At 47.6% G+C, this 20,648-nt stretch overlaps 4 protein-coding genes across 9 annotated transcripts; 2 read left to right on the plus strand and 2 right to left on the minus strand.

Moving 5' to 3' along the window:
• Window positions 1–2,445: 2,445 nt before the first annotated feature.
• LOC120678539 (malate dehydrogenase, chloroplastic-like) lies at window positions 2,446–5,037 on the plus strand. Of its 2 annotated transcripts, none has more exons than XM_039959783.1 (2): window positions 2,446–2,736; window positions 3,495–5,037. In XM_039959783.1, the coding sequence occupies exon 2, from the start codon at window positions 3,497–3,499 to the stop codon at window positions 4,691–4,693; it is 1,197 nt and encodes a 398-aa protein (XP_039815717.1). In that variant the 5' UTR covers window positions 2,446–2,736; window positions 3,495–3,496; the 3' UTR covers window positions 4,694–5,037. The 2 variants fall into 2 exon arrangements, with proteins under 2 accessions (XP_039815717.1, XP_039815718.1); XM_039959784.1 differs by having other exon boundaries at window positions 2,468–2,830.
• Window positions 5,038–6,410: 1,373 nt separating this feature from the next.
• On the minus strand, window positions 6,411–7,992 carry LOC120677731 (ribonuclease 1-like). The gene is made up of 2 exons (XM_039958911.1): window positions 7,453–7,992; window positions 6,411–6,985 (listed from the first exon to the last, which is right to left on the minus strand). Exons 1-2 carry the CDS (start codon window positions 7,702–7,704, stop codon window positions 6,560–6,562), a joined length of 678 nt encoding a protein of 225 aa, XP_039814845.1. The 5' UTR covers window positions 7,705–7,992; the 3' UTR covers window positions 6,411–6,559.
• Window positions 7,993–9,185: 1,193 nt separating this feature from the next.
• Window positions 9,186–12,862, minus strand: LOC120677729 (pentatricopeptide repeat-containing protein At3g47530-like). 4 transcript variants are annotated; one of them, XM_039958905.1, is made up of 3 exons: window positions 10,650–12,862; window positions 9,873–9,972; window positions 9,186–9,791 (listed from the first exon to the last, which is right to left on the minus strand). In XM_039958905.1, the coding sequence occupies exon 1, from the start codon at window positions 12,789–12,791 to the stop codon at window positions 11,004–11,006; it is 1,788 nt and encodes a 595-aa protein (XP_039814839.1). In that variant the 5' UTR covers window positions 12,792–12,862; the 3' UTR covers window positions 9,186–9,791; window positions 9,873–9,972; window positions 10,650–11,003. The 4 variants fall into 4 exon arrangements, with proteins under 4 accessions (XP_039814839.1, XP_039814840.1, XP_039814841.1 ...); XM_039958906.1 differs by having other exon boundaries at window positions 9,186–9,572; window positions 9,694–9,791; window positions 9,873–12,862; XM_039958907.1 differs by having other exon boundaries at window positions 9,186–9,572; window positions 9,662–9,791; window positions 9,873–12,862.
• A 3,076-nt stretch (window positions 12,863–15,938) lies between these two features.
• On the plus strand, window positions 15,939–20,536 carry LOC120677730 (probable apyrase 6). 2 transcript variants are annotated; one of them, XM_039958910.1, is made up of 9 exons: window positions 15,939–16,690; window positions 16,938–17,050; window positions 17,140–17,247; window positions 17,433–17,487; window positions 18,037–18,231; window positions 19,355–19,452; window positions 19,623–19,819; window positions 19,887–19,973; window positions 20,066–20,536. In XM_039958910.1, the coding sequence occupies exons 1-9, from the start codon at window positions 16,123–16,125 to the stop codon at window positions 20,232–20,234; spliced, it is 1,590 nt and encodes a 529-aa protein (XP_039814844.1). In that variant the 5' UTR covers window positions 15,939–16,122; the 3' UTR covers window positions 20,235–20,536. The 2 variants fall into 2 exon arrangements, with proteins under 2 accessions (XP_039814844.1, XP_039814843.1); XM_039958909.1 differs by having other exon boundaries at window positions 15,988–16,690; window positions 19,887–20,536.
• The last annotated feature ends 112 nt before the right edge of the window (window positions 20,537–20,648 follow it).

Consider the following 20,648-nt stretch of genomic DNA (forward strand, 5'->3'; position numbering starts at 1 on the left):
AGATTGTCATATAATTATATTTTGCGAGTTTATGAAGTGGAATTAAAATCCAATAAGTAGTAGGGGCTAGCACGTGTAGACGTAGTGTATGAAATATGGTTATTGTTTTCATGTAAATAAATAATTAAATATATTTTGTGGGTGGATTCCAATTGAATATTATGTGGGTAACACCTAAATAACACACAGGGCCCACATGGGCCCTGTATAAATAGTACATAGAAGAATTTATTTTGTGTATGTTAGTAGATATAATTGATGGATTAGCTTACACTAATTATTAATTTTGGTAGAAAAAATGATAGGGTTAGAAATGAATGTATGATTTAATTATATTTTGCGAGTTCACAAAGTGAAAATAAAATCCAATATATAATAGAGGTAAATGTAGTATATAATTTTTTTTCATAAAAAACTAAACATTTAAACACATGGGCCACTTTTTAATTTTTTTATTTTTAATTTCGAATTATATTTTTTTATTATGAACAGTACCCGGGGGCCCACATGAATAGTACCTTTTTTATTATTTTTTAGTAGGAACAGTACCCCCGGCCCCACATGAACAGTACATTTTATTATTTTTTAAATGATGAACAGTACGACGCATGAGCGCGCGCCAATTCCTGGCGCGTTAGTATAGTACTAGGCAGGTTGGCGCGCAAAGCGCGCCTGTAGCAAAAGATTTGATCTAAAATAATAATAAAATTATATTATCATGTGCTACAGTAAAAACAATATTGTGTTGATATATTTTAACAACGTGTTGATGTATTGAATAAAGTCTGGTAGGTATAGTTCATGGATTGTCATACAATTATATTTTGCGAGTTTACGAATTGGAATTAAAATCCAATAAGTAGTAGGGGCTAGCACATGTAAATGTAGTGTATGAAATATGTTTATTATTTTCATGTAAATAAATAGATAAACATATTTTGTGGGTGGATTCCAATTGAATATTATGTGGGTACCATCTGAATAGCACACAGAACCCACGTGAGTCCTGCATAAATAGTACGTATAGGAATTCATTTTGTGTATGTTAATGGATTAGCTTAGACTAATTATTAATTTTGGTGGAAAGAATGATAAGTTTAGAAATGAATGTATGATTCAATTATATTTTGTGAGTTTACAAAGTGAAAACAAAATCCAATAAATAATAGAGATAAATGTAGTTTACAAAATTTTTTATTATTTTTGTGTATAAAAAAACTAAACATTTAAACACGCGGGCCCACATGGTTTTTATTTTAATTTTTAATTTCGAATTATTTTTTATTGTAAACTACATTTTGTAGAGGACCAGTAAGCAGCACAACGGGCTCATTTCCCCAAGCTCGCACCAACCAAAAACGCGGCCGTTTACTTTACTGTCTACACAGATATGGGCCGCTATGGCCCATTTGATTTTTTTTCAGTTTACGTACCGGGAGAACCCGACAACACAGGCTCCAAGCCTAGCCAAGGCTAACGCCGACGGGCTCGGCCTCCAAACGGGAAGCCTTCGCGGGCGACGGCCAAGGTTAACCTAATCGGTGGGAACCGGTCCGGTTTGACCGGTTACCGGTCAAACCGGTCCGGTCCGGTTCCGGTTCCGGCCGGTACCCAACCGGTCAAAATTCAAATTTTAAATTTGAATTCAAAAAATGAAAAATTCCCAAAAAAATTCCTCAAAATACTTCAAGGTGTGATGAATCTAATAGTGTCAAATTTTCTCAAAAATTCATTCATTTAGTATAGTTTGTGAGAATTTAAAGTTAAATCAAAAAAGAAAAAGAAAAAAAATGGGCCGGCCCATGAAGGCCCACCGGTCAAACCGGCCGGTAAACCGGTAAAATCGACCGGTAAACCGGTTGCACGGGAGCGTTTGAATTTCAAACCGGTAAAACCGGCCGGTAAACCGGTCAAACCGGCCGGTAAACCGGTCGGAACCGGTTGCACGGGAAAATTTGAATTTATTTGAATTTGGATTTGAATTCAACCTGTTTTTACCGGTTACCGGCCTAACCGGTCCGGTAAACCGGTACCGGAGGGCGGCGGTAACCGATTTCCGGTTGGGAAATAAAACGCTGGCGACGGCGGGCGCACCGCGCGGCCTGGGAAATACTCGACGGGACGTCGACGGGGAGACGCGTCCCTCTCGCGGTCGCCTCCCGCCGGCCCGGCCGCACCAACCAACCAACCAAAAAAAATGTGCCGAAAAAGCAACGGCGTCCTGCGTGCGTGCGTGCGTTCCACCGGTGCACGGCGCCGCCACGGTTCCGTTCCGCCCTGGCTGGCTCCACCTACCCCCTCCCTCTCCCAGGTCCAAACACCCGGCGCACCAGGGCCCCCCCGGTCCGGGTCCTCTCGCGCGCGCGGCCCACCCCTCCGGCGCCGTGCGCCGGGTCCACGCGCGCCCCCGGCAGGGGGTTTCCGGTAGGCTTCTCTCCTCCGCTGGCGCTGGGCGGATCCCCCGCCGTTGTTTCCTAGGCCGCAGCGTCGCCATCGCCGTCTCCGTCGAGCCGCGAATAAAAAGCGCCGCCGCGGGGGCGCCCCTCCTGCGACCCAGGAGCCCACAGACCAGAGCGCTTTTTCCTCTCTCTCCTTTGCCGCCGCCGCAGCCTCTGGCCATCGCAGCTGCTCACGAGGCTCCCGAGCGCCCCCACCCGCCCCAACGCGCGCGAGGCGAGCCAGGGAGAGGAGCCTTCAAAAGCATCACCCCCGGCCAGCCGAGGAGAGCGCGCCGAGGTAAGAGCAGCAGCAACCCGGCCATTCCCCGCCCCCCGTTCCTTCTCCCGTGAGGTTGGTGGATCCCGGCCGCGCCCGTCTCGCTGCGCCGCAGGTCGGATCTCCCGCCTCCCTTGATTTGGTCTGCTTGCTCGTTCCCTCGTCCTGGGCCGCGCGTAGATCTAGGTGCTCCTGCTGTGTGCCTACGCGCAGCAGGGGCTTGTCGTACCGATCTGTTCGAGTGGGCCGGATCGGATGGGTGCCGCCACGACATGCTCCGAGGAGAACCTGGTAGCTTGTTCGTTCGTTAGGAGAATATATGGCTTAATAAAGGGCCACTTGATCTTGCGTTCTAGCTCGGATTTTTAGTGATAAGACGATGGATTTAGTCCGATTCCAATAGCGGCAGATCAGGCGTAGGATTCTGTTCGCGCTGAAATCCGGCCATAGATGCTTCCCTTGCATGATTCGTTCTGTTCGTCGATTCGCCTGTGAATGGACGTCAGACATCTCGTGAACATTTTCTGTGTGCCCATATAATGCTCCCCGAGGTCCAGATAGAGCTATACTATTGATGGTTGGGAGATTAAATTTCACTGTGCTGTGCCATCCGGTAGCAAAATGATACCATGTTCAATTCTTCACTGTGACCGATTTTTTGCTGTTCTAGATCTATTAATGTAATCTGATTTTACAAGTTACTGCTCTGTCTATTATACATATGCTATATCAATTATCAGCTGTGTATAAATCTAACAGAACGTTGTTTCTGCTGTCAGACATGGCATCAACTGTTACCTTCAGCTCAGTTAGTGCTCAGGCGGGGCTGATCCAAAAGCCAAGGAACAATGGTGTCACAAGCTACTCTGGTTTAAAGACATCATCATCAACTGTTAGCTTTGGATTGGAGTCGTCATTCCTGGGCAGGAATGCATCCCTCCGGGCATCTGTTGCTCCAAGGATTGTGCCGAAAGCAGTGTCTGGGTCTCAGATTTCTCCCCAGGCATCTTACAAAGTGGCCGTACTTGGTGCTGCCGGTGGAATCGGACAACCCCTAGGCCTTTTGATCAAGATGTCCCCTCTCGTGTCAGAGCTGCATCTGTATGATATTGCAAATGTCAAGGGTGTTGCCGCGGATCTCAGCCATTGCAACACACCTGCTCAGGTTCTGGACTTCACTGGCCCCTCGGAATTGGCAAACTGCTTGAAAGGTGTGGATGTTGTTGTCATCCCTGCCGGAGTACCAAGGAAGCCGGGCATGACTCGTGATGACCTCTTTAACATCAATGCAAGCATAGTCAAGTCACTTGTTGAGGCTGTTGCAGACAATTGCCCAGACGCGTTCATCCATATCATCAGCAACCCAGTGAACTCCACAGTGCCAATTGCTGCTGAGGTTCTGAAGCAGAAGGGTGTCTACAACCCCAAGAAGCTTTTTGGCGTTACCACCCTGGATGTTATCAGGGCCAACACATTTGTGGCACAGAAGAAGAATCTCAAGCTCATTGATGTTGATGTCCCAGTTGTCGGTGGCCATGCTGGAATCACAATTCTTCCGTTATTGTCGAAGACCAGGCCATCTGTCACCTTCACGGACGAGGAAACTGAGGAGCTGACAAAGAGGATACAGAATGCTGGGACAGAGGTGGTGGAGGCCAAGGCTGGTGCAGGGTCTGCTACCCTGTCCATGGCCTACGCTGCTGCCAGATTTGTCGAGTCATCTCTCCGTGCATTGGCTGGTGATCCAGATGTCTATGAGTGCACATTCATCCAGTCTGAGGTTACTGATCTGCCATTCTTTGCATCAAGAGTTAAGCTCGGGAAGAATGGTGTTGAATCTGTTGTTTCTGCTGACCTCGAGGGAGTGACTGAGTATGAGGCCAAGGCACTTGAGGCGCTGAAGGCTGAACTGAAGGGAAGCATTGAGAAGGGCATTGCGTTCGCGAACAAACAGCAGGAAGCTGTTGCGTCTGTTTGAAGTGGGTGAAATAAAAATCCACAAGAAGAGAATAAAGGGACAATGATCCAGAATCCACAATGGCTTTTAGTTTTGCAGCCTAGAATTTTTTGTGTTGACAATAGGAAGATGCTCCAGAAGAGCTACAATTGTGGCTGTTGTTAGCTTCTACGGAGTAACGATTACGTATTTACGTAGGTGGGGGCTGGATGCCCCCCAAGTTATCTATTTCTGAACCAGTCCCTGTTTTAACACAACCCATAAATTTTGCTGCTTTTCTATTGTGGTTGTGTCTGTAGCTTGTTGTAGTTTGCAAACTACCAGGCCGCTAATAAAGTATTTTTACGAAAGCGATTTGCATCAAAGACTTATTGTGGTTGTGCTTACTGTCCAGTTGCCTGTTGTTTAATAATGCAACTTTGTTTCCTTGCCTACTTATGCTATTACTTTTGACAATTACATGTGGAATTTGTTGGCAACATGGACGGCTGGAAACTGGCATTATGTCTTGGTAGATTCGGAGCAGGCAACCAGGTAGTATTTTAGAATTTTGTCATGCTGTTACTTTTCTGTTTTCTGACAGATACATGAGAGTCTGCGTTGTTTTTCTGCTTGGGAGTCGGGCGTTTTCGTCTGTTCTTCCGTCGAACCATCTTGTTGCTTGGACGGGAAACCTAGAAATGGAATGCCTGCCCGTGCACGCCATGGTTTTGTCGACAGCCACGATTGCGTGCTTCTACTTTGTGAGCTTAGCTTGATTCAACGCCACTGATACTGAAAGATCAATGTTCCTTTCAGTTCTTATATATAAAAAAAGAAAAAATGTTCCATTCAGCTACTTAAAGTTGGTGCCGAGGTTAGGACAGGGAAACCACAGTTGATGCATTCTTATTTGTCTTAATCTACCAAGCATTGCCGTACATAAACATCTAGCTTATCACATGAAAATGATTTCCCTTTTTTAAGTTATCTATTGATTCCTCAATGTGAAAAAATATTCAGATCGATTAACCACCGCACAATATACATGAATTGGCTCACTTGCTTGGCAGCACTTGGGAACTTCTTTTATCGGCAAAACTGACCATGAATGGAGAATGGACACATTACATACATGGTCCTTCTGCAGAGAATGCAAGCAAATGAACGTTCTTACCAAAGAGCTAATAAAGTTTTTTTTTCTGAATTTTGATCTTCGACGAGTTTTTATACTGTTATTTCGCCTGCTGTTTAACAAAAAAAAATGCCCTGCTTCATTGGGTCCCAAAGTTATATTTTTTTCATGTGTGATTTGTCTGATCTAGCGACACGCGACAGAGACGGCTGGAACGTTTGCATGTGTTCCGGACTCCCGGTAGATTCCAGCCGCCGGAAGCTTACATTTGCAGCAGAAACACCAGAACTGGAACAGAGTAGAAAGGTACTGAAGTTTTTTTTTTTGCCCTCATTTGGATTCATTCAAGCGTTTCCGTCGGTCATCATTGAAAAAAGGGAAAAAAAAACACCTGGAAATGGAAACTCCCTGACCGTGCACGCCAATGTTCCGTGTTCACGGCCACAATTGCATGGCGTGTCGTGTCGACAACGAGAGACATCTGTGAACACACGCACATCTGACGGGTGTCAACGACCACATCACCTGTGAAGCTGCCGGTTTAGCCAAGGCACGAGCGACATCTTGTACTTGTAAAGAGATAGCAGTTGTTTGCAGCTGCTGAAAAGAAGGTAAGAAGACGTGTACCAAGAAAAAAAAATGCTTTTCCTGAACTTATCAATTGATCTCTGAATGCGATAAGCCATCAGTTCAAATCAAATACATGAATTATATTGGCACATGAGCACTTGTTTTATTCAATCAAAACTAACCATGAATTGGGGAAAACTAGACTAGAACGCCGGGAACTCGATCCTGCTGCCGCAGGGCCGGCCGCGGGGGAGGACGGGGCAGTCGACGAAGCTGTCGCCGGCGGCGCTCACGCAGAAGTAGAGCTGGTAGAGCTGGCTGTTGCCGGCCTCGTCGCGGTTGCACTCCACGTAGGGCTCGAACCCGGTGCCCTGCCGGATGGCGCCCTTGATCTGGTCCAGCGTGTAGTAGCCGCCGTCGGGGTTGACGCCGGCGGCGGTGAGCGCGGCGAGGACGCCGAGCTGGTCGCGGAGGCGGAGCGCCGCCTGGAAGTAGCCGTGCTCGTCGAAGACGTCGGCGGCGCAGGTGCCGTGCTTCTCCCACTCGTGGCCCCAGAAGCGGAGCCCGTCGTTGGTCGGGCACGCCAGCGTCGGCCACTTGGCGCGCAGGCTGCTCAGCAGGTCGCTCACCTGCAGTGCATGCACAAGCGTCAGTCACACACCGTGTCAGCAGCTAGCGTGGCAACATCTCCGTGGATGACCGTGCCAACTGCAACGAATATTCGAACTGTGCTTTATTTTGAAAAGGATAATAATTCAATGGGACGACAGGGAGTGACGCCGAAGTAACAACTCCCTGTCCTTCCTCTCGCATCGTCGCCAAGTTGTGGTTTGAGATTCAAAAGAAAACTTTTTAAATCCACACCAAAAAGATGAATTTGAGATGTATAGGATCATTAGTTTTCCAAAAAGATGTAGTAGCAGCAAAGCGCCAAGAACACAAGCCATAACGTGAAGCCGCCACAGGTGCGTGGCACGGGAAATCCAAGAACACGCCGGGATCAAACGCATGCAGAGAGCAGAAACGGCATGGCGACCGGGAAGAACAGCTCGGAGGGGGAGAGGAGGAGCTGAGGAAGGGCGCGGCGGCGTGGCACCTTGGACGGGTTGAAGGCGGCGTCGGGGTTGCAGTTCTGCGGGTAGGAGCCGTCGTCGCGGTTGGGCCAGAGGCCGTGGATGCCGAAGTCCGCCGCCGGCTTGCCGGACGAGGGGTAGCAGCAGCTCTGCTTGGTGTCGCAGTAGGACCCGGGCCACTGCAGCACGAGGTAGAAGAAGTCGTAGTCCTGCGCCGCCGCGCGCCCGGCGACGGCCAGGGCCAGCAGGATCGCCAGGGGCAGGCGCGCCGCCATGGCCGGGTCGAGCTCGGTCGGTCCCCGCGGCTAGGGATGGATTCTCGGAGACGGAAAAAGCTTGCTTCGCAGGGATGGAAACGGAGACGACGATGGATGGATGGATGGATGGATGGATGAAGGTTGCGAGGACACGGGGGTGCGGATTTATAGGAATCCTTTGGGGAGGAGGATCAGGAGGGAAGGAAAGGTGTGGAGTCCACAGCAATGGTGTGCACGCGTACATGCCAATGGCGATGGCTATGGAAGTCTAGCACAATAGCATATTCGAATATGAGAACGAAAAAGAAAAAAAAGAGGAAATATGATCTTGCAATTCAAGGAGGGATTTATTGCTTGCTTGCTGCAGATGATAGGTGTGGAAGGCAAGTAGAGTCGCTGGGGCCGGCCAGTTGGAGAGTGACAGGTCAGAGGAGGTTGATCGAGCCCGAAACGCCCAGAGATGCACGGGTGGGTGGTCGGCACGGCTGAGTCTGAATCTCTGAACAAACTTGCAGCGTACTTATGTATTTTGAAGGTTTTACTCCGTTTATTCGAAGTCCATTTCTACAGATCATTGTATCGAAACTAATGAACGGATAGAAAATGCAATGGTTTTTTTTCTGTTATTGATATTTAGGATGCGTTTGACAGAGCTCCCAGAGTTGATTCTCTGCCGAATATATCAGGAGCTCTGCCAAACAGTTTTTTAGAGAGAAGTGATACTCTGCTGATTCTGTGAAGTGAACTAAGAGGTTGGGAGTTGAAAAAAGTATCTTCTTCTGATTCTTTTGCATTGAAAGTGATTCTCTATCCTGATTTTAGAGTTTATGCTAGAGAATCAAAAAGAATCATTTTCAACCACAAAGTTAGTTCTCTCAAAGAATCAGCTCCCATAGAGATGGAACTCTACCAAACAGAGAGTGTTGGTAGAGAGTGCAAAATTATTACTGTACTTGGTAGAGAGTGTTGTCGAGCACCTCGTTTGGTTTTGCTCGGAGCCAAACAAGGGTATCCAGTTAAACCGGAGTTCCTTGAACATTTTTTTTAGAAAAAAGATGGAAAACTTGTGGGTTTTTTTTTTTGCCGTGGTGCAGGCATGTACATACCCGCCGTGTGATCGATTCATGGAGATAGGGTGCGTCCATACGTATTGCCGGCAACGGCGTACGGTGAGGCCTCGCTGTCACGGTGGGAAAACGGGAGGGAGCGGGGCGCGGCGGCCTCGCGTCCATGGTCCCTCCCATGTACGTGGCGGCCGGAGCACGGAGGCCGTCTCACTCGCTCGCCCGTCGACGGCTGAGACGTGCCAAGGAGCGCAAGCCATGCCGCCGTCGCCGGAGAGGAACGTGGTCAGGATTAGGTCCATGTCCGCAAACACTTGTCACCCAACGGAAAAGATGTTGCGTCGTCTCGCTGATCTCTCATCCGAGACGCCAAGTCTGAAATTGCTTGACACCACCAAATTTTTTTTCAAAGTTTGGTTGAAGAAACGTTCAACGTTGGACGTGACATTCTTGCTTCGTGCAATCGTGCTCCTTCTTTGTCCCTGCTTCAAGTCTGCCTCACAAGATGAACGACGGCCACTAAAAAAAAGGAATTCATTAAAAGCCTGATAACCTCTCTGATGAAAAGGTAAGGTCTGATAATACACGGGAGATGCGACGCAGCTTGCGTGCAGAAAGGCACCACTATTTGCTTGGCTACCAAAGCATCTCCCTAGCTAAGGGCACCTAACAGAGACTCTTATCAGAGATTTTGGTCAAAAGAGCATGTGCATTTCGTCAGCTAACTCTGATCAACAGCAGATGGATACATGCCTGAATCGAGGATCCATGATTGATGGCGAACCTTCTTCGCGAGGATATTCCACTGTGCTCCGGATATGCCTGTCAGGGAGGAGAGGAAACAACAGATACGCGACACAGGGTCACATCAGCGCAAGTAAACTAAGCAGCCTTCAAATCATTGGGCATACGCTGAGGTCGCTGTGTGTTTCCCTGTTCAGACCTTGGAGCCAATGGTGTTCAGACGTCCAAGGAGAAGGAGAACTAAACAGCCATTGGCTTCGCGGAGCAGCAGGGGTCACCGGACTTGATCCATGTTCCCTAGTAGTATGAACCCATCATTCCTAATTAATATGAAGTTAAGAAGATATACGGAAAATAAAATATGATAACCGAATTGACCTCCTGCAGTTTGATTCCGAAGCCTTCAGCCACCGGCCATTTGGCATCACATCAACAATCATCAACTTTCAAAGATGTGGATGTTGGTGCTGGGGGTTAGCTGCAGTCCAGAAAAGAACTCATCATTAGCTGGTAATTAAATGACATCGCATTCGACGAAAGATAGGAAAAAGAGCAAAGGTTGGATCATGAGGAAGAATGCCATGCTATGCCAATTCAGACTCAGTTCCAGGAAAAAAAAAGGTGCAAGCAATGATTCAGGACATGCAAGCACCGTGTGCTCCCTGTGTGAATTCATAGTATAAAGATCAAATCATCTCCAGGATCTGCTGATAGAGTAAACCTGGTTCTATTTCATTGCAAGCAAACATTTTCTATGTTGGAACTTCAAATCCCAAGAAATTGCAGTACCAATACTTTCAAGATGCTGCAAGAGTAGCAGGCAGATTTGATTTGCGAAAACTAGTGACAACAAAAGAAACAAGAGAAAAAATGCACATAAAATATATCTTTGCAGGAAAAAATATATCCATCTATTCAGGAAGAAAAAATGGTACAGGGGATGCATGTTCCCCCTTAAATTATATTCATTTCTGACAAGTCTCTACATGCCAGATGCAGTGCAGAATGGACACTTGGTGTTGACAGAATTTGTGACAGACCAATATACAAGGGAAAAGAGCAAACCTTTTTTTCGATAAAGGATAACCCTGCTTTTATAGAAAGCATAAAAGAGTAAACTTTTCATGTTATTAGCCGAGTTTGTGGTTTTATTACCAGTATAAAGGACCCTTCTAATTAGTCAATATCTTTGTGTTTGTCCTCTTAAATATTGCAGTTCTTGGCAAGATCTGAATACTGACATAGTGATATGCTGCATCTGCAGTCCTATTGTGAACGCCTGGTATGTTGATATATTTTCTTGGGCCTTATTCTTAGGTGTTGATAGTAGCACTTTAACTACTGATGACAGCAGACAGGCCATAACCCACTTGTCACTTGTGTTATCATCGTATTAGAGCCCATTAAGTGCTTATGACCTCATGGTTGCCAATTGCAGCATTCAGTGTTGCACTGGTATCGGATACAAGCACTGCAAATGCAACATACAAGCAAGAATGGACTACCATTCTACCAATAATCATTGCATGAACACTTTCCTCCCTCGAAATGATGGAATCGTGTTCTGTCCCTGACAATAACTAATCGTTTATAAATACCAGAAAACACCTTTGTGAAATTGTGGCAATCTACACAGACACGAAGATTCTTCGCAAGCCGTATTGGCCTGTGCTGCGGCATCACAAGGAGAGCAAAAGCAATTGCCAGCTTTTCACTGTGATATGTGAGGGCACTTTCCTTCCCTTCTGAATCCAAATCATGCAGCTCCGATGACACATTTGGAACATAACCAGCAATCCTTAAATGCTTGTTTATCTCATTGAGCTTATCATAAATCTCCATCTTTCTTGGGTGTGCATCATCATCAGCAATAAACTCATGAACCTCTCCGTTATACTCCACAGTTGTGCAGCCAGGTGTAGTTTGTATTCCTTTTTCCTGCATCAACTTCCTGACTTCTGCTACCTTGTTCCAATCCCCAACTGCTGCATATGTGTTCAACAATAGAACATAGTCCCCAGCTTGCTGCGCTTTCAGTTCAATCAGATGACCGATCACACGCTCCCCAAGATAAACATGGCCATGGATTCGACAGGCACCAAGAAGAGTTCGCCAAATTGTGGCATCTGGTGCAACCCTCATCTCCTTCGTCACAAGCTCATAAGCCTCATCAAGCAAGCCAGCACGGCCCATCAGGTCAACAATGCACCCGTAGTGGCGAACATTTGGCTTCAATCGGTACTCACAGCGCATCATATCAAAAAACCTGAAACCTTCATCAACCAGCCCACTGTGGCTACATGCAGAAAGCATGCTGGTAAAAGTCTGTTCATCAGGAGCAACATCTGACCTAATCATCTCCTCGAACGCTGAGATAGCATCCTCCCCAAATCCGTTTGCTGCCAAACCCGAGATCATCGCGCTCCACGAGACCACACTCTTCTGAGGAGTCTCGCAGAACACCCGGTACGCCTTCTCCACACACCCGCACCTCGAGTACATCGCGATCAAGGAGTTGCGCACCTTCAGCTCTCCCCCGTAACCACGCTCCTGTGCATACACCCACACCCGCTCCCCAAAGTCGAGCGCGCCCAGGGCCGTGCACGCCTGGAGGAGTAGGATGCAGGTGACGTCATCCGGCTCCGCCTCGCTCTCCCTCCCCCTCATCTCCTCAAACAGCTTCAGAGCGTCCTTCGTCCGCCGGTTCCTTGCGCAGCTGGCGATCAGAACATTCCACGCGACCGCGTCCCGCACCGGCATTTCTTCGAACAGCTTGCGCGCGCCGTCCCCGTCGCCGCCGTTCGCGTAGCACCTCATGAGCGAGGTGGCCAGGAGGGCGTCGCGGAGGTGGCCCTCGGCGACGGCGTTGGCGTGGAGCTGGCGCGCGTGGGCCGGGCCGCAGCGGGGCGCGAGGAGGATGGCGAGCGTGAAGGCGTTCCCGCGGCGGCCGAGCGCGCGCATGCGGCGGAGGAAGCGGAGCGCGTCGGCGGGGTCGGAGAGGGCGCGGAGGATGGAGTTGCACTGGAAGGTGGAGGGGAGGGAGGCCGGGGAGGCGAGGTGGTGGTCGAGGACCGCGAGCGCGCGGCGGGACGTGAGGGAGGCGGCCGCGAGGGAGAGGAAGGCGGGGACGCTGGGGGAGAGCGCGAGGAGGCCCGTGCGGAGGAGGTGCGCGTGCAGCTGGAGGAAGCGCCGCGCGGGGAGGGCCGAGGCGGAGGCGAGGAGCGCGGCGGCGAAAGGGGAGGACGCCGGGGCGGGGCGGGGACGGGGTGCGCGCGCGAGACGCGATGCCGATGCCATGGCCCGCGGTTCGGGCGCGAGGGACGTGCCCAGATTCTACTTCGAACTAGAACAGTGTGCGGCGTTGCCGCAAAAATGGCCCTTCGTCTATTCGGTTCGGGATGTTATTATAAGAGAAGAAGGTTGATTCCATGTATTCGGTATGGATAATTATTTTAAGAGAAGAAGGTTCTTATTCGATATATATCTGTTTACGGCGGTTGATTCCATAAGAAAATGAGAACTTTTTGTAAGATTGCCAAGAAAAGCGGACTGCAGATTGATTTTGTGGGAAAATGAGGTTTGTTTTGTAAAATTTTAAAGGAAAGTGGACTGTAGGTTGATTCTTCAAACTTTGAAGGCAATTTTGCAAAATTTCTAGAGATGGTTCTAGAGTGCGGCTTGATTTTAGAAAATGATAAGGGGTTTAATGAAAAACTGCATACCATCTCCAGCAATCTGAACCATCCGTGCACGATCGAACGGCTGATTTTTTCCGTAGCTGACGTGGATAGCCTCTCCGACCAAAACCGCGTAAACCGCGACGCGGTTTCAGTCATTAAAGATTTGCGTGCGGTGTTTCAGCGTTTCAGGTGATTTGTGCTGATACCGGCGCTCACCGCCAGGTCATTGACCTACGCCATCTTAGCCACTGACATAGGTTCAAACAAACCTATTGACAACGGGTTAAGGGCGAATACTTTGCTAGACACAATCGATCTTACTAGTCGCTTAATGCAGTTTCACGTAAGATTTTTGATGATGTGGAGGAGAAAGAGGAGGAAACGATCTTATTAGTCGCTTGATATAGTTTTACGTAGGATTTTTGACGATGTGGATAAGAGAGAGAAGAGGAGAAAAAAGAAGACGGTTGCTTCAAGAAAGGACCGGCTCATGAGCTACAATTAAAGACTATACACTGTTTACTAACCATTATACGAACATTTGTAATAAGGTAACTTAAAATATTTCTTTTTCATTCCATAAACTAAGGAATAGTATTAATACGAGACAACAAAAAAGACAAATCAATGTAAAGGTCGTCCCTAAATTACGTATCAACATGTATCAATGTATAAATAGTCAATCTGACAGCACCGATGTAATTGTTTGTTTCAGTCGGAATCTGAACGATTTGTCGGTTCACAAAGGCCTCCTCTTCGTCTGAAAATTTTTCTACTTTAAACAACTACGGAGATCAATGAGAAGGCTAGATTTTTTTTAAATTGTACATCAACAATGGTATCATATGAGGTTGACAAAAATTGAGACTAAAAAATAGAGTGTTATACATACCTCGGTTATCTTCTACTATCTAGTGCCAATAAAGAATGTGTCGTGGTGCTGCAAACCACGGCCGGGTGGCGGAAGGCACCCGCCCTAGCCCAGAGGGTGTGTACTCAGAGGGTAGCTAGTCTTAGATCGATCTCACTCAAGAACACGAGGAACACAGCAGGATTTAGAGTGGTTCGGGCCGCCGGAGCGTAATACCCTACGTCCACTGTGTGTTGTATTGCCTTCCCACGAGAGTGAGAAGGTGCGAGAGCTTGAGTCTGTCCGCCTCTGTCTGACGAGCGCCTCCCTTTTATATCTCAAGGGGGCGCGTACACAGCCGTTGGATCCCCGACAGGTGGGTCCAACGATGCAGTATAAACTAATGTACTGTTCATACATTATGGCGTCGCAGGCAAAGGAGATCTCTCTCTTGGATTCCCTTGCCTGCTCCCGGAGCCCTTCGTCCATCATGTCCTAGCGTCGTCTTGTCAGGTCGGGCCTGTCGTAGCTAGTGGCACCGCCCGTCACATTGCTTAAGCGGGTGGTGTAGCTTGCGGCGTAGGCGGCATGATGGAAAAGTGACGTGCTGTCGTATCCATTTAATGCTGCAGGCGGGCTCTGCGCGGGTGCGGCACAGGCGGCTGCACTGTGCTTCTTGGTAATACGCGGTGCTCAGCGAGGCCTGACAAAGGCTGTCTCACGTACCGCGGCGACAGAGCACGCCTTGTCCACCACATTAAATGCGGTGGGTGGGCGAGTCCCCCTGCGGAAGACTCGCGCACGATCCCGCGTCCTCGGGACACGTGGCGGTTCCGGACCCCTACATGGTGAGGGTAGTCCGGACGGGCGCAGGAGGTCCCGGACCCCTATGGGGGTCCGGGCCTCGGCGGTCAGCACGGAGCTTCCCTTCTTTAGGGATACGTGGCGTCTTCGGACCCTTCCCCAGGCGGGGAGCGGGTCCGGGACCGTTGGCCTAGTGAGGGAAGAGCCTGACCTGTGGGGCTTGGCTACTCCGCCTTTCCCGCGCAGCTATGGACAACTACGCGGGTCCTGCCTTGCTGCAGTAAGAGTGGGTATTCCTGCTACAGGGTACCGACAGAATGGATTGATCTACTATTGAGTTCTTTTTTATTCTCAATTCCTATTTCTTCCCATTAAACTTGAGAAACTAAAGGAGATTTAGTTCATGGTAGGATACAAACATGTTTTTCTTGCATTGAATTGCTTATCTTTCTTCGGGTTCCACGGGCAGAATGTAATACGATGAGATAGAATGCAATAGAAACAATATCTGCTTTAGTTGTTATAACCTGCTCTTTTAATGCACATATATAAAAAATATCACCTTTTAAATATTTCCATCACATGTACCTGAGATGCAATTTTTCATAATTCCAATCTTTGAAGATTAATGCGACCACTCCATCAGTTCCAAATTATAATATTTTTTTGACCTCAAAGTTGACTACTCGTCTTATTTAAATTAATGCAAAATATCACTGCTTTTGTTCTTTTGTTTTGGCTTGCTTTATTAATCAAAGATCTTCAAAAATAATTTAAATTTGATTATATTTGTATAAATTTTTAAATAAAATGAGTGGTCAAATTTAAAATAAAAAAATCAAATAAATTATAATTTGAAACGGAGAGAGTACCAGCTATAAATATGCGTTCCTACTTTTCCTTTTCTTTACGCTCGTTCCCCCATTTTGACGAAGTGCTGAAGCTAACCGATCCAATCATTTGTTTTCTTAGCCCAGAAGGAATTCTCCCAAACAAAACGGAAGTGCTAGGAAGAGATAACCTTTCCCTCACCAGTCACCATGGACCACCCGGAGAAGACGGCGCAACGCGACAAGCTCTCCCGCGCTGCCACCTGTCTGCGGTAACCACTAACGGTCAATTACCCCCTCCCACTGCTCGCCCCGCCACACGTGGTCCCCACGCTCGCTCCCCGCACCGGATCCCTGCCACCACCTCGCCGCGGCGCGCCGGCACCCCCCACCTCCCCGCCGACGCGCCGCGAGCCCCGAGCGCCCCGAACGAGCCGCCGGGGCCGATCTGCACCCCCTGTCCGATGCGCCGCCCCAATGCCCGCGGCGATCACAAGGAACAAACCCTAGCTCCCGTCCCCTCCCCCGCCGCCCGGATCAGGATGGGCGCCCCGCGGCGGCAGCCCGGCTCCCGCCGCCGCATCGCCTGCGCCCTCGCGCTCCTCGCCGCGTCCGCGCTCGCCCTGCTGCTCCTCCTCGCGTCCCGCTCGGCGCCCCCGAGGTACGGCGTCATCATCGACGCCGGCAGCACGGGGAGCCGCGTCCACGTCATCGCCTACCGCGCCGGCCCGGGCCGGGGCGCGACCCCGCAGCTGGACTGGGCGCGCACGGCCTCGCTGAAGGCGAACCCGGGGCTGTCGTCCTTCGCGGCGGATCCCCGCGGCGCGGGGCTGTCGCTGGCCCCGCTGGTGGAATTTGCGCGGCGCCGCGTGCCACGGGAGAGGTGGGCGGACACCGAGGTGCGGCTCATGGCCACGGCAGGGCTCCGGCTTCTCGACGCCGCGGTGTCAGAGTCTGTTCTGGAGTCATGCAGGGATGTGCTTCGCCAATCGGGGTTCCTGTTCCAGGACAAATGGGCCACCGTGATCTCAGGCATGTTATACACAGTAAATTGCTCAGCTTTTTATGTAATTTTGGTTCCATGTTATGGAAATATGTTGAATTGGAGCTCTTGTATGCGATGGATCAGTATAGCAGGAAGTACATCCGTTGAATTTGGGAGCTTGCATTTCAGTACATTGGACGTAGTTGTGTTGAATTGGTGTAGGGCACGTTCTGTTGAATTGAATTTTCTGTCTTCACTAAGGTGATCATGTAAGTTCATAAAAATGCTGTGCAGGGGCTGAGGAAGGTATATATGCATGGGTTGCAGCAAATTATGCATTGGGGACTCTAGGCGGTGATCCACACGACACCACTGGGATAATTGAGCTTGGTGGGGCATCTGTTCAGGTTCCGTGTGTTGCTTTCATACTATTGAGTGGATCCTCCTAAACCAAAATTTGTGAGGTCTTACTGGTTTCCTGTTTGTGATTAAATAGGTCACTTTTGTAACGGGTGAACCTTTGCCCCCGGAGTTCTCTCATGTGCTTAAGTTTGGCGATGTCTCATATAATCTGTACAGCCACAGCTTTTTGCAATTTGGCCTAGTGAGTTGTATGCATATATGTCTGTCCATTATCTGTTATGATCCTTTCGTTGAATTGCATATCGCAAAGTTTCACAGAAGCATAGAAAAACCTGCACCTTACAGGCAGCACATTTTATGCTCTTTTAAGTGTACCTTGCCTATTATTTTGTATGTTCTGAATGTTTTCTCTGATTCTATCTGCAGAATGTAGCATACGAGTCACTCCATGACTTGCTCAGCTCACCTGGCCTTAAATCAAGTGAGTTGATTGGTTAAATTCATGTTTACTGTCCAATGTGAAATAACAGTAGCACACATGCATTATGTGTATGCTGTTTGAACTCCATTCAGTTCAATCCTTTTTTCTACGGTAACCAGGGGGGACAGAATCCCCACCTGAATTTTCATTGATAGGGGTGCCAGACCACAGATTTCAAGAGCAATACAAACACCAATGCAACATAATCACTAAAATACACTCGCAAACAGAGAAAGACTCAAAGAACCACACACACACAGCAGAAATATACTTTATTATATTTGAGAACTTTTAGTATGACTATTTGATCATGTTTATTTTTTCTCTTTTGTTTGTTCCTTCTTGTCTTTCATCTACAATATACCTCAACTTGGTTGGGATGGTTTTTCAAAAAACAAAAAACTGGGGGATAAAAGGCCCTACTGTTGTATTTTTCGTGTGTCCATGTGCTATGACTTGCCCTACTATATATGCATATGTTGTGTAAAGCTATTCCATGTGTAACTCCAGCATAAATCTTCAGCCATCATGTCTGATTTAATTATGCAGTGGCCGCACATGTAATTACTCAAACGAAGTACAAAGATCCTTGCACTCCAAGGGGATTTACAAGTATGGTGGGAACAGCTAAACTTCCTGTTAGTGTTCTTGAGCCAAAGGTCGAATACAGACCTTTTGCTCATGCTGTGGGGAACTTCTCTGAGTGTAGATCTGCAGCGCTAACACTATTGCAGAAAGGAAAAGGTAGCCATCTGTTCTTATACCTCTTGCAGTATTACATTTCCGTCCCCCCCCCCCCCCCCCCTTCTTCAGCAGCGCTCCCCTGTTCTTCATATTTGTTTGCTGAATTCAGCGGGGAACATTATTTTAAAGGCGTCACCTAGGTGTCCAGGCGCACCCAGCTTGCCTTGGGTTGCCTTGTCGCCTTTAAAACACTGGCGGGGAACAATGTGAGTAGACTATACTTATAGAGTCAACTGATTACTATAGTTAAAAGGAATCCTGCATTACTCATGAGAATTAGTCTGTGTTCAGTTCAGGGTTAAAAATAACTTGGCTAGGTAGCCTTAACCCAGACAGATTAGATTAACTTACCATTGTGTTTGAGAGTAAACTAGTTAGGACAAAATTTCGTTTGGCTAGATTCGGCAGGCTAGCAGTAGAGGGAAGAAGAAAACTCTGGAGTCTGGATGGTTAATCTTGGTGGATTTTAGCCTTTTCCAAAGGATTTGGTTCAATTAATATAAGGGACAAAAATGATTTTAACCTGGTTAGTTGAACTCCCGTAACCCACAGTCTTTGGCAAATAAATCCACTTGGACACTCCATAACTGTTAACTAAATTACCAAACACATGGTGTCTGAAGAAGTAAACTGTAACACTTCTATACTATCTGTCTTGAACTTGAATTTTTGTCCACACATTAGATTATTGTTGTATGAGATGAAAGGAATATGGCTTCAGTGATCAGTGATCTACATGGCTTCATTTACTAACAACCTTTTTGGAATACTCCAATCATAGTGGAATTATTGATAATCTCTGATTTAAGGATAACTTACTGTGTATGGCTAAGTCGTGAGTAGTTATCAATTAAACTCATTTTGTAATGTTAGTAAACTCGACTTGCAGAAGTTGCAATTTATCTCTAAACAGTTGAATCTATATTAGAAGTTTTTTGATGCCCCTCCTTGGAAAGGCAGGCACTAAAATTATAACTGGGGAAGTACCAAAACTCAGTACATGAGGAACCAATTTTCAGTTACTCCCAAGTTGTAGTGGCGCCTCTCCAAGGATGATCTCATGCACTCTCATTCTCAGTTTAATTTCACGGCATAATAGAAGTGACTGAGTGCTCTTTTGCAGAGGAATGTGCATATCATGAATGCCGCCTTGGAGCGGCATTTGTGCCAGAGCTGGAAGGGAATTTTTTAGCAACAGAAAATTTTTACCATACTTCAAAGGTGTGATCCTTTCTCTTTGGTTGGAGTCTTCTTCAAAACTTAGATTTCAAACTTAATGCAGGAAAAACAGCAAGATTAACATTTCTGGCACGATTTTCTATTTTCTTTCATGTCAATATTTTCAGCCATCAATGGTACAAAATTCGTTCTGACCTTTGATCGCTTAACAGTTCTTTGGTCTGCATTCAAAGTCCTTCCTTTCTGATCTGATGGTGGCTGGGGAGAAATTTTGCCATGGGGATTGGTCGAAGATTAAGAAGAAGTACAGCTCTTTCAATGAGGGAGAGCTGCTTCTGTTTTGTTTCTCATCAGCATATATAATCGCTTTACTACATGATACTCTTAAGATGCCGCTGGAGCATAAGAGGTGAAGCCTTTTTGTACAATTTTATTTTTTGTTTCAAACCTGGATATTTACATGAGTTTTGTTTCAGGATTAATGTTGTAAATCAAATCCACGGTGTGCCTGTTGACTGGGCATTGGGTGCTTTCATTGTGCAAACGACGATGAACCGGACAGAGTACTCAGACTCATCAGTTTCATATCTAAACAGCTATGACTCTTCTGGCTTGGCACCAATTTTCTTGATTACAATTGTGGTTGTATTTACAGCATTCTCCATCCTGAGGTGGAGAAGGCCTCAGCTGAAGACGATCTACGACATGGAGAAAGGCCGGTACATCATAACCAGGGTCAGCCGATGAGCTTCGCGCGTCGGCGCTGGGAGTGGGTAAACTTACTACAGCGGAGCACCAGTGACCGTGAATGTAGATTTTCGTAAATTAATTTTTTTACCCGGTGGCCAGCAACCCGTCTTGGCGCCGCCTTGCAGAATTAACCGGAGTTCAAGCTACAGCCCTCATGTATAGGACAATATGGGTTGCGGCGGCATTCGTGTCTCTGCGCAGTGTACCTTGTTGTTACCCAACTGTTGTTGTAATTAACAATTTTTTGCATGGGCGGTAGTCATGATACATAGCGCCCCAGCAAAACGGTTTTCTATCTTGTGATGTAATTTAATCCTGAGATACCTATGATCAGTAGAAGTTCTCTGCCGCGGATGGCAGACCAGTTGTATCTCCATGACTCCATTTCCTGTCACAAAACAATGCGTGCGTCTACTCCAATTATGAGTTTCAGGTTCCATTCATTCTCTACCGACATGTACCGGCTGATGGCTAATCATCTGTCATGA

The sequence above is a fragment of the Panicum virgatum genome, chromosome 6N, assembly GCF_016808335.1.
Source record: "Panicum virgatum strain AP13 chromosome 6N, P.virgatum_v5, whole genome shotgun sequence".
NCBI lineage: Eukaryota > Viridiplantae > Streptophyta > Magnoliopsida > Poales > Poaceae > Panicum > Panicum virgatum.